Below are 13,210 nucleotides of genomic sequence, written 5' to 3'. Positions count from 1 at the left end.
AAGCAGCTAACTGATCTAAAATAAGTGTGGTTAGGTTACTGTTCTCAGTTCAGTTACCAATCATAAAGTACGCAAAAGTTTTACAATGGTTTCATAAATAAACTGATGTGGAAAATGCGTCAGTTTTAACATAGGTTATAAGCTGTCGCAGTTAACCGATGAAAGGCAGGGTTGCCGTACTAAAATTCATTTAATTTAGCATAAAAGGCCTATTTGTGACAAATGTCGTCTTATAAAAAAACCTAATACATCTTGGTGTTTATTTTATTAATGGTATAAGTAATGAAAAGATGCAAAGAGCATAGAAAATGAAGAAAAAGTAAAAAGAAGAAATTTTTAATTTAGGTTAAATACATATAATATTAGTATGATAAAAATTTTTTTTAAAATCCCTTGTCAATTAAGATCTTCAAAATAGGCAAATGCTGAATTTTTCAAAATTTATTTTTTTTTGTGTGGGGGCAGGGGGCTGGGCGCGACCGCAGTCTTTTAATAAGTAATTTTTATTGCTTAGAATTAATTATATTTATTGGATAGCTTTGTTATGGTATGGTTTGTAATGTGAGAAAAAAAATTTTCTTCCTTAAAAAAATTTTATTTTTAAATCTACAAAATCATCGTAGCTGTTTGCTAATTTACAAAATTAAAGCCACCCCATTTCGTATTTGTTTTTATTTTTTTCTTCTGAAGTACAAATGCCCCGTACGAATTTCGACAGCTGGCTTTGGTTAAGCTGTTTTTATCACCTTCGGTTAAGTCTTAACTGATGTGAACATTGGTTTAGCTTTAACTTATGTTATGACGTCACACATCGGTTATCATGATCAGTTAAATTTACTTCAGTTTGGTCTATGAAACACTTAACAGCACCCTTAACTTGTGTCTAAGCTGCTAACCGATGTCAATTTATTTTATGAAAACGGGGTTTTGAAACTATGGGAAGGGGGTATTAAGCTTCAGGGGAATGGTACACTATAGTGGTTGTTAAGACAAGGGGGGTGGGGTGGTTGGTTGTAAAGGGGAAATAGGGGGCATAGAGTTCGCTAACACTCTCTGAACCAAGCCAAAACACAGCGAACATTGATCATGGAAAAGTATTGGTAAAAAATTTAGAGAACAGAAGTTGTTTAAATAAAATGATCTAAACAAAGAAATAATAGTTATTTATCGCATCATTGACAGCTAGCTTTCCGCGGATAGACTGGTAATTTTATTATTATTTTAATAGTCGTGGTAAATTGTCTGTAATAATACGATGCTGCACATTTCACTATTACTGAGAACCGGTTCTAATCCAGCGGATATTAATCGGGGGGTTCGAAGCCTTTCATCCATATATTAAACCACAGCAGCGCAAATAGATAAAATACAGATGCACTTTGAACACGATTGATTACATATAATTTCATCTACCATTAATATATCCCCGTTTAGCTTAGTTGTTTTTCAGATAAATCTTGATAATAATGGTTATTTTGTTCAGGAGACTTCCCCCTGTCCTTGAACAAAGTAGGAACTTTCTAGACGCTTCGAGAGAGAGGAGAGAAAAATATATACCCTGTAAATTTTAGCAATTTTAATACTAAAATGATTAAAATTTAAGATAATTTTATTAAAAATGTAGCGCATATGCACTGAAAAATAATTTTTAAATAACATTTTTAACAGGGAAAAAAAGGCCTACCCAAATCTTTTTTGCAACAATGGAAGAAAAAAAACTAGTTCTTTGTGTTAAGAAAACATGAAGTACTTTTTATCACTTTTTCCTAGTTTATTTACGTCGCTTTTTTCGAATAAGCTAGAATACATCAAAAAGGTTGTTTTATGATATGAAATTAGAATAAAACTGAAATAAACAGAACGCTTTATGTTGATAGAAAGTTATTTTGGCTTCGCTTGTCATTTTCGAGGTTTTTGTTTTGTCTGTTTGTTTATGTTTTCAATGTGTGTGTGTGTGTGTGTGTGTTTGTATGGCGTTATCATATGAGCAGACCTTTTTTCTCTAGATATTATATCCCTTTCTTTTATGTAAGTTTTCTACCTATAAAAGACAATGAAATAAACTACTTTTTCAACTAATACAAAAAATATTTGTACTTAATCTTCCTTGATCATAAAAAATAGCATAGAATATATATTTTTTCACTTCAAATTTTGGGGGTGAAAAGTCCAGGTTGAATCAATCCAAAGCCATATTATATGGATAAGAGCGTTGGTATAGCCCCGCAGGGTTAGGACACTGCGTTGATTTTCTTCTCTTAAAAATTAAAGTTAATTATATTCTTTATAATCCTTATGTTTTGGCTATTTATAAGCCAATTTGGTAGTACTTTAATTTTAAATTCAAGAGTTGGATTTTTTCTGTAGCTAATAATCTCAAAAAATCAGATATTAATTATTTATCCTTTTCAGGGAATCCTTATAAATTCTAGGGATGGTTTTAGGCCATTTCTAACCTACTCAACCCTTTTCTAGAGGCTAGTGGCAAAGAAAAAAAATAATTAGATATAAGGTTGTTTTAAATGTCGTTTTTTTCAATGGAAAATTATGAAATCAGCTGATCAACCAAAACAAAGGCCGGGATAAATATAAACAAATTAGGTCATTATTTTCATTACACTTTATTGTTTTAAAACTAGTTTTAGATCAGAATACTTCATATTTTTTGTTTATTTTGTTTTAAAGTTTATGTTAACCCTTGAAATTGGCAAGATTTCTCCTTTATTTCCTTCCCTTGTAAGGATATTTCCCCCACTTCCTCCATTTAATTTTAGTTTCTTCACAAGAGTGGAGGGTGGGAGAGAAAGCCCATTGTTATAAATTGAAATTTAACTTATTAAAATAATAGTCTGTCTGTCTGACTGTCTGTGTGTGAGAGAGTGCCTTGAAAATACAATTTCTTCTATATAGATTTGTCCTTGAATTGATTTATTTAAGTTTTTATATGCAAAAGCCTTTTGCAGAAAAAAGGGTTAAAACGGTTTAATTTGTAATGTTATATATATTTAATTGTAATTGATTTTTAGTAGCGAAGCCACAATTTGTTTGTCTGTCCGATTATCAATATTGCTACATGAGAAGAATGATATTTTTCGGCTGCTAAAAAGTGATATTTTCATTATATTTGAATATATATATTTTTCAGTAATAAATCATCTGCTCAAAAATCACAAGTTTAAAACGTGACTTTATGGGGTTATTTAATCTTGTACTTTTAGTGATATTATTTCTGCTGCGTCACTAGCTATTAGGAGAAGGCTTCTGTGGTCAAGAAAATAGCATTAAATCAGCCAAGCATATTTCTAAGGCTTTTCAATCATAAAAAAAGATTATAATCTGAAGACCCCTGTTTAATTTGTAGTTGCATGAGTCATTTGTTTATTTTGATACATGATAAAACTTGGTTTAGATCTTTCATATTTTTTTACAATGATTTAATGAATTATTTAGGTAAAATATCTATTCATATCTAATTATGTTTAAAAGATATTTGTATAAAATAGGCGCCAGACAATTCGCCATTTTAAAAATGTCTGTATTTTTCTCCTAATTCTTATATAACTGTGAAACAAAACATCGGGTGACGTGAGTTTTGGCATTTCTAAAGAGTTTAACAATGGATATGTTATTAATAGGATGTTACACCAGACTTTTAATTTCATGTTCTCTTATGAAACGAAACTCGCAGTGGGCCAAAATAACGATACGCCTTACCATCCCCTCTCCTCAAATAAACGATTAACGAACTATATCCAATTCCACTATGTCAATATATCCACTTATATCCTATATCTATTAGTCTGAAAGTCACAAGAGTAGAATTTGTTGCAGAATTTTTGTAGAACAGTTAGTGATAAGAAAAGGGTGAGGTACTTTGAAGATAGTGTTTCTTATCTTATTAATAATTACATAGAGTGATCAACACAGTTTAATTAAACATGTTATTTTTATTTGATAAGTCCAATACACGGTGTTTCATGTTAAAAAACAATCTTCAGTTGGTTATAAATAAAAAGACATGATGCTTTAATGAGCATAAGTTTTATACTGTTTATTAAAAAACAAAGATGATTTTTTTCCTCAAGTGGAGGTAAGGAATGAGGGGGGGGGGTGATTTTGCATAATAAAAAAGGGGAAAGGTGGTGAGGTATTTAAATTTTACCATTTAATTATGACTAATGTTTCTTATTAAACACATAAAAAGGCAATATGTACTTTGTAGTAATGAATATTATGCATGATATATATAAAAAAATTGCTATAATATGGCCATACAAGGTTAAGTTTGGTCCAGTAAGTACTTTTTCCGATGTATGCAGTGGTTGAGGACTTCATTTCTCATGTTGAGTGATGTTGTGGTTGATTTTGAAGCATGGGCAATGGAAATGCATTCTGTCAGGCATAATTGGCATTTCTTGAAGTTTTGGTTGTAAGTCGTTGCAAGGGCTTTTATTGACCATTTTAGGCTGTGTGGCTTGTTCTGTTCTTTAAGCTTTGAAATGCAGTCAGAAAGCTTAGTACCATTGTTGTTGTGTCTAAATGAGTGCAAGTGTTTGTAGTATCTGTTTTTAAAAGGTCCAGATGACAGCCCTATATATTGGTATTTAGTTTGATTTGTTTCATCTGTGACAAGGGCTTTATACACCAAACTTTCTGTAAGGCATTTTCCATCCAGGGGGCAATCTTGTGGATTTCTACAGTTGCAACCCTTTTCTGTAGGTAGGTTTGATTCACCCAGTAGTTTTTTGTTATGGCTTTGGATTATACTTCCCATGTTAGCCATTGTTGAATATGAAACTTTCAATGTGTTTCTGTTGTAGTATTTATGGAGTGGTGAGTTTTTAGGGAAGTGTTTGTCAACTAGCTTTAAGAACTCCTTAGCAATGTTAGTTTTTACTGCAGAGTTGTATGGAGGATTGAACCAAATTACTTTCCTTTTTCTGTTCTTTGGCAAAGTGTTTCGATTTTGTTGTTGTTTGTATGTTAAAGTATGCTTGTAACCTGAGGCTTTTAAAGCTTTTTCATACTTGGCTCTCTCTGATTCAAAAATCGTTTGATTACTTGATAGCTCAGAAATTCTGTTTTCTATCATATTGGGAAGTTGTTTGATTACATTAGCAGGGTGACATGACTTTGTATTAATGTAACATGGAGGATTTGTTTCTTTCCTGAATGGTTTGTGTGTTCCATTGTTAAGGTTTAAAGTTGTGTCTAAAAAATTCACAACTTTGATGCATATGTTTGTGGTTATTTGAAAACCAAGTGATTTAAAATGTTGGGTGACTTTTTTCTTCAAACTTTCGGCGCCTGGGCCACTCAAATTTGTCACAGCTAGTCCATCATCCCTGTATAGACCAATATATTTTTGGGGTATGAAGTTTTCTAGGCCATTGAGAAGGAAAAGGCCAACAAGTTCAGCAACCTCTGCTGAATCATAACTGCCCATAGCAACATCAAATTTTTCGCCCTTCTTTTTAACCCATGCTTCACCATCAGAAAATAAGAATGTTTGTCTAGAATGCATGATGATATCTATTTCATCTTGGTTGATACAGGTGTGTTGTTTAGCAAAATTAATTGCTTTTAAAAGGGTTTCTTTTGAAATACTTGGATAAAATGATTCAATATCAAATTGAAAGAATGTAAGGCTTTGTTTGTTGTTTAGTTCTTTAAACCAATTTAGAGCCTCTTTTGTGCTAGACCATTGGTTTGAACCGGTTTTGGCTTTAATTTCTTTATTGACTTTTGCCAGGATGTGTTTGCTTATTTTTCCAATCTCAGTTTTTGAAGGATTAATAAGTCTGCATTTGATCCGACCAGGAAAGTCTTCTTTATGGTCTTTGATTGTAATAAAGCTTGAAGTGTCTGAAAGAATTTCAGCTTTTTTAGCCACATCAAATTTATTGGCTAAAGTTGTTGCCTCTAAGTTAGTGTTGTTCACCTCATTTATATTTACTTTCTTGTAATCCTTAGTTATGTTGTCCAGAAGTTGGTTCTTATACTGGGCTAAATTCATCTTGTATAAATTAGCTGTTTTGTCTGCACTAACTATTATGTCGGGTGAGTTTCTTATTATATTGCAGTCATTTTTGAGGCGTTTTTGAAACTCATTTGTTTGTGGACGATATTTTATGTTTGAAATTAACTTGACAAGGTCTTCTTTGAATGGTTTTAATTCAAAGGCCTCCTTATACAATGGAATAGCACAGTTTGATTTAAGGCCAAAAGAAGGTTTATGTATATTTGTTTGGTTTGTGCATCTGGCCCAGTGGTTAAAAGAAAGATTTTTGGCAAAGTTCTGCAGTCTAAAAGCTACTTCCTTCTCGTACTTAAACCTTGAGGGAACAGGTATATTCTTTAAAGAATAATCAAGGATGATCCTGTCCATGGCCATTGTTGTTACTGTGTTTGAAAAGTTTCTTGTTGATAAGAGAGCTCTACCCAAAATTATGAGGAGCAATGTGTATAAATGATCACAAGAATAACTAGAGTGCTCGATATTTAATCACTTAATAGAGCTTATAACATAGAGTGATCAACACAGTTTAATTAAACATGTTATTTTTATTTGATAAGTCCAATACACGGTGTTTCATGTTAAAAAACAATCTTCAGTTGGTTATAAATAAAAAGACATGATGCTTTAATGAGCATAAGTTTTATACTGTTTATTAAAAAACAAAGATGATTTTTTTCCTCAAGTGGAGGTAAGGAATGAGGGGGGGGGGTGATTTTGCATAATAAAAAAGGGGAAAGGTGGTGAGGTATTTAAATTTTACCATTTAATTATGACTAATGTTTCTTATTAAACACATAAAAAGGCAATATGTACTTTGTAGTAATGAATATTATGCATGATATATGGAGAAATCAAAGATTTAATAAAAGTTTAAAATTTTTGTCGATACAGAATTATACTTATCCTTTCTCAAAAAATCTATAAAATTTTAAAAAATATACATAGTTCATTACATTAGGAAATATCCAATGGACAACCAACCCTTGGTTGCACAATCTTTGCCAGAGAGTCCTAACTTTATATGGTAATGAGTTACGCCTATTTGCAGGCTAAGACATTCCTTAACTTTTACAGTTGGTGTCCTGTGCCAGACATAGCAGCATTAAGTAGGACGAATGGTTACGGACTCAACATGTAAAATCAACAGATTATAAAAAAAAACAAGGCATTTGACTCTTTTAATAGCAGCATTAAGTACCTACCATGTAAAGGGTCACTAATATTATGCGGTTTAAACCCGACAGCAAGCAGACTACTTTAACTTAGGCTAATCACGATCAAGGTATAAAATCTTTTACTTTCAGATTTTAAAATATGGGTCTGCAAGGAATCGTGCCTGCTGGTGTTGTCACCGGAGAAAATCTCTTGAAGCTTATGAACTACTGCAAGGCAGACAATAATTTAAATAGAATAAGTTAAACGTTTAATATGGGGGTGAAGGGGTGTTTACCCCCCCCCCCCCCCCCTCAAAATTTGAAACCCCTCATAATACCACCCTCAAAATTTTATAAGATACATTAGATTATCCCTTTAAATCTTTGGAAACAGGGGCGTCCAAGCTTTTTTTTGGGGGGGGGTAAAAAATTTTAGGGGGGGGGGGGTAATTCGTGTTTGGGGGGGGTAAAATGGCGCGCGAAGCACGTCGAAATTTTTTTTTACCCCCCCCAAAATTTTTACCCCGGGGGTAAAATTTGATTGGGGGGGGTAATTACCCCCCCTAAAGTCTGTTGGGGGGGGGGGGGGGGTAAATACTCCCCCCAAATCTGTTGGGGTAATTACCCCCCCAAACTAATTTACCCCGGGGGTAAAATTTTTGGGGGGGGTAATTTAATTATGTAAAAATTAAAAAAAGCACCTACCTAATCTATTAAGTTAATAAGTACTATCCTATAACATAAAGTAGTAAGTAAGGTTTATTTGACTATAGCTTCAGATTTCATTACTTTTAATACTGAGTTCTCCTTTTTAGGAAAGCTTCACATAGATCCCATGATGGTTCCACACTATTATAGGTCAATCCTTTGAGTGGTTTTAGGCTATTTTTCTCCTCCCTTTTTACCCTTTAGAAAACACGAGTTCTTAGATGCTAAGGGCGCCACTACTATTCAAATATATAGTAGTATCTCATTCTTTAGAACATAAAAATACAATAATTAACTCACTAACCAAGATAAGATTTAAGATAAGATAAGATTTATTTTCCTCAAAGGTACAACATATTTTATTAGATATATATTATAAATTATGTTACTATGCTTGATTTGTTTGATTCATCTGGTTTGTTGTGTTTGGTGCAGGTTAGATAATAATATACATAATAACAATTATTAAGTACCTAGCATGGAATTGGCCGAACTTCATCTCCACCTAGTTACCAGGCCAGTTTAAATTGAATGGAGACAATATTTTACAATAAAAATTCCATGCAACATTGTACCAGATAGTTGGCATAACCCTTTAAGGGTTGTGGAGCCACTGGTGTACTTTGACGCTTGCCAAGCCGATACAATGTTATATGTGCAAATAAATAATAATCTTAACAATGAAACAATATCTTGCTGTGTATTTCAGACATCCTCCTACTATCAGTTGCAACTTCTCCAAGCGTGAATTCGGAACAATTAAGGAACCAAAACCTCCATAAGGAGTCGCTATTCCCGTTGAGATCCCTTTTCAGCTCCAAATAGACAGTTTCCTTTATATCAAATTATTTTCATTATAGAGTGGAGTTTTGTCCGGGTTTTAAGGACATCTCCACACCAATAATTACAGGATAACGGCAAATTTCGCGATAACACTTGGTCCAATCCAAAAAATCCAAAAAAAAACCAAAGAAAAGTCCAAAAAAGGACAAGAATACCCTAATAATAATCATATCGTGTACTTAAGTGAACAAGGTGTAATGGTTGGTTTCGATTCCTACGGAATCTGATTTTTATTTTTGAGAATGGATATAAAAAATCCTAAGAATAGGTCATATGCGATTCCTACGGAATCTGATTTTGGTATTTTGATAATATGAACCAATATGATTATACTTTAAAGTGAAGCGTCTTATAGGTCCTGGTAAGTTTTATAACTAGTTTTGAGACACCCTGACATCCTCCCAAAAGAAATCGCCTATAGAAATTCTTTTTCATTATTTAATGAAATATTTAATTTAGTTAGGTATCTATTTTATGGAATCTTCAGTGCTTTACAATTACATCATAGATCCCCCCCCCCAAAAAAAAATTTTCAGTAAAATTTTTTTTTTAAGAACATTCAATTTGGGGGGGGTAAATACCCCCCCAAAAATTTTTTTTTAAAGAACATTTATTTTGTGGGGGGTAATTACCCCCCCCCCCCAAAATCGTTGGGGGTGCCTACGGCACCCCCAAGGTAGGGGTAATTTTTTTTTGGGGGGGGGTATTGTTCAAAAAATTTTGGGGGTGCCAAATGGCCCATTACCCCCCCCCCCCCCCTTGGACGCCTATGTTTGGAAACCTCTACTTTTACTCCCCTCAAAATAAAAAATAATTGCCGTAATTAAATATTGCCTTTTTAGTGCTTAATAAATAACAGATTAGACTACCAATAGGTTTTTTTTCGCTCCAATTTATTAGCTATATTTTCTTTTATATTACTGATAGACTTACATTTTACTTGGATTACAACATCAATTCCAAGTGCTTTCTACCTAGATTTGAAATATTGTAACTGGATGTTGCACCAGATTTTCGTGTACTCTTATAAGGCGATACTCTAAAATAAAGATACCCCCCGTCCACCCCCTATCCCATCCCCTTTCCTCCTTCTGGATGGACGAACTGACCAATAAATGTAATCCATATTAGGAAGCTAAATTAATGTTCATTTTATCCCCTGTCAATATATCTAACCATTCTATATCCATTGCAATTGGGGTAGAAAAACTTATTAAATATCTTTTAAAAATTCTATTCTATTATTATTGTATGTAACAAGGACAACAAAGTTGCCCTGCCCGCGTTCAACTGCACATCTACCTCCACCATTAACGCCGTGCTCCAGGCCGCACGCGACATCAACTCACCCGTCATTATCCAGTTCTCCAATGGCGGTGCTGCCTTCCTTGCAGGTATGGATAAGCAGAGATCTTAAGGGATAAGACAATGGCCGATATCCCCAATGATAAAACACAAAATTATCCCTTATGTAGATTGCAATTGGTAGTTAAAACGTTTGGACACTCAACTAAATGAACAAACTAATCAAAATTCAATAAAAGTCATTAAGGTTTTTAGCCAACGAAAAAGAAAACGTAAGTGTAAGACTTTGGGTACTAGTGAAATAAACCAGGAATAAGGTATAACCAACAAGCAAAATAAATCTAAAATAATATTTCGGGGGCAAATGGAGAGGTCGTCAATTTTACGATGTGTTGCCCCCCAACGACAGCTGAAAAACACGTATAGGTTTCGTGATTTTCTTCCGAATTAATTTCGTTATTGGTATGAGCTGGAAATAAACAGCTCAATGTCCCCTCCCTCCCTGGTAGATAGAAAAACTAAATGTAGATAAAATGAGACAGGCAGCTAATTCCAAAGACATCCCTAGACAAATATTATAGAAACGCCATCAGACAACTAACCTTTAATTTTATAACCATTGTTTATCTGATAATGTATTGTATGCTATATTTCTGACATGACAGCAGTTCTTAGAGTTTTTTAGTTACTTAGGTATATATTACTCATTTTTGGACCAAGGATCTAAAGGGATAAGACAATGGACGATGGAATGATATACATACCCAATTATCTTAAACAAGATTATGCTCTGAAGATAAAAATTATTGATTGAAGCGTTTGGATAGTTTTGAACTAACTAATTCAGTAAAAGTACCTAAAGTTTTTTAGGTAACGAATAAGATTAAGCAAATTATAAAACTCCATTTTTTTTATATCTGACATTAGTATTTTTGCAGGCAAGGGCATCAAGAACACAAATGAGAAGGCTGCCATCCTGGGCTCTATTGCCGGCGCCCAGCATGTCCGTCTGATGGCCAAGCATTACAATGTGCCTGTCGTCCTTCACTCTGACCACTGTGCCAAGAAGCTGCTCCCATGGTTCGACGGTATGCTCGAGGCTGATGAAGAATACTTCAAGGCAGGACTCGCAGGATTATTAAATGTGTCTTAGTTATTTATCGCATCGCATTATAGATATTCATGTGAATAAACCAGTTTTGTTAGCCCCGAGGGGACTGAAAAATTGTCTGTAATACGATACTCTACCTATATGATTTTTCTGTATGGTTCAAAACCGGTTATAATCCAGCGGATATTAATTAGTTTGGAAGTCACACTGGGGGAAAAAATAAGAAATCGGTAAAAGTTAAAGTATGAAAACTTATTTTTTTAGGTTTTACAGTATAAGTAGCTACTTATTGAATATTTCAAAAATATTTAGAATTGATTTTAAGAATAGAACACAATTTCCAAATGTATTACGGATTGTTTATTTGTGGATAAAGGTAAATGGTTATAATGAAATTTGAAAGACTATTCCTCCAATTTTAGAGCCTCTAATATATGCTTACTTGATTTTTCTGTGTTTGTTATGTGATTTATTTTGATATTTTTTGTTTAGCTACTTATGAATTGAAAAATGTAGGTATTATTTATTTCCGAATTGAATGTTTATATGTCGCATGGACACAAATAGATGTCTGTGAAAAGGAAAACACTTATATTTTTTTTACTAATCCTGATGTCTGTGACGAGTAGGCCAATGGTGAGCCCCTGTTCTCCTCCCACATGTTGGATCTGTCCGAGGAATATGATGAGGAGAATATCTCTACCTGTGTCAAATATTTCCAGCGTATGACCAAGGTAGGTAATTTTCGTTTTATTGTAGTATGTCCATTCCATTCCATTCTTGTATCTAATAAAGTAGTATGAAGTTGGGTTCTCCATTTTATGGAATAATCAAATAGGTTCTGGGATGCTTTTGGCTATGTTTCTTCTCTTCCCTACCCCTACGAATAAGTAGCCGCTAATTTTCATATAAGATATTTACTTAGAGTGATAAACACCTGAGTTTATATAAGATAAATACACATTACACAGTGTTTCATTTTTTATTTCAAAAAAATCATCAGTTGGTTTATAAATAAAAAGAGATGATTTAAAATTAACATTTAATGTTTACTCTTCAGGTGAACCTTTGGCTTGAGATGGAGATTGGTATCACTGGTGGCGAGGAGGATGGTGTGGACAACTCTGCAGTCAAGGCTGAGGAACTGTACACCACATCAGAACAGGTGTACAAGGTGTACAAAGCCCTGTCCGCAATCGGGCCCATGTTCTCAATTGCTGCCGCTTTTGGCAATGTCCACGGAGTGTATAAGGCCGGTAACGTTGTGCTGTCCCCCCACCTGCTGGGCAACCACCAGAAGTACATCCAGGAGAAGACAAAGTCGGGCGACAAGCCCGCCTTCCTTGTCATGCACGGCGGCAGCGGCAGCACAGAGGCGGAAATCCGCGAAGCGGTTGAGAATGGCGTCATCAAGATGAATATCGACACCGACACCCAGTGGGCCTACTGGGAGGGCATCAAGAATTTCTACAAGAAGAACGAGGGATACCTGCAGGGACAGGTGGGTAACCCCGACGGTGAAGACAAGCCTAATAAGAAGTATTATGACCCCAGGGTTTGGATCAGGGCTGCCGAGGAGTCCATGATCAAGAGAGCTCACGTCTCCTTCAAGAATCTCAATGGTGAAAATGTTCTTGGTGATAGCTGGGCCAAGTAAAGGGTGAATTTGTAGAAGTGTTTCATCAAAACAACGGCCGTACCTACAAAAATATTTTTAAAAGATTATCAACAAACCCAAATTTCTGACAAAATGAGCTTCCTTCAGCTGATTGTACAAAGGCCATTTTTAAAATTTAGCTGCTTAGTCGCTTGTAGTACTTGTTAATGTAACTGGTTTTATGTAACGAATCAAAAAAACAAATGCAATTAACTTATTATTACAACAATTAGTTCTGTGATTGAAAAAATTTTGATTTTTGAATAAATACAGATATTTATTAATATTTCTAGATTTGCAACATAAATTTTCTGATAGAAATAGAAAAGAAGAAAAAAAATGAAATGCTAATTTTTGCAAAATTTCAGATTGCACAAAATGTAGCTCAAAACTGATGTAGTGCTAAAAATATC

The 13,210-nt window shown here is 34.0% G+C and overlaps 1 protein-coding gene across 1 annotated transcript; it reads left to right on the top strand.

The window, feature by feature from the left end:
• The first annotated feature begins 7,311 nt into the window (after positions 1-7,311).
• LOC145328114 (fructose-bisphosphate aldolase-like) lies at positions 7,312-13,166 on the top strand. The gene is made up of 5 exons (XM_080171692.1): positions 7,312-7,408; positions 9,986-10,118; positions 10,968-11,149; positions 11,770-11,874; positions 12,201-13,166. The coding sequence occupies exons 1-5, from the start codon at positions 7,334-7,336 to the stop codon at positions 12,795-12,797; spliced, it is 1,092 nt and encodes a 363-aa protein (XP_080027818.1). The 5' UTR covers positions 7,312-7,333; the 3' UTR covers positions 12,798-13,166.
• The last annotated feature ends 44 nt before the right edge of the window (positions 13,167-13,210 follow it).

Source organism: Acartia tonsa, chromosome 9, assembly GCF_053477335.1.
Source record: "Acartia tonsa isolate MP-2025a chromosome 9, ASM5347733v1, whole genome shotgun sequence".
Classification (NCBI taxonomy): Eukaryota; Metazoa; Arthropoda; class Copepoda; order Calanoida; family Acartiidae; genus Acartia; species Acartia tonsa.
This window is presented reverse-complemented; position numbering and strand designations above follow the sequence as displayed.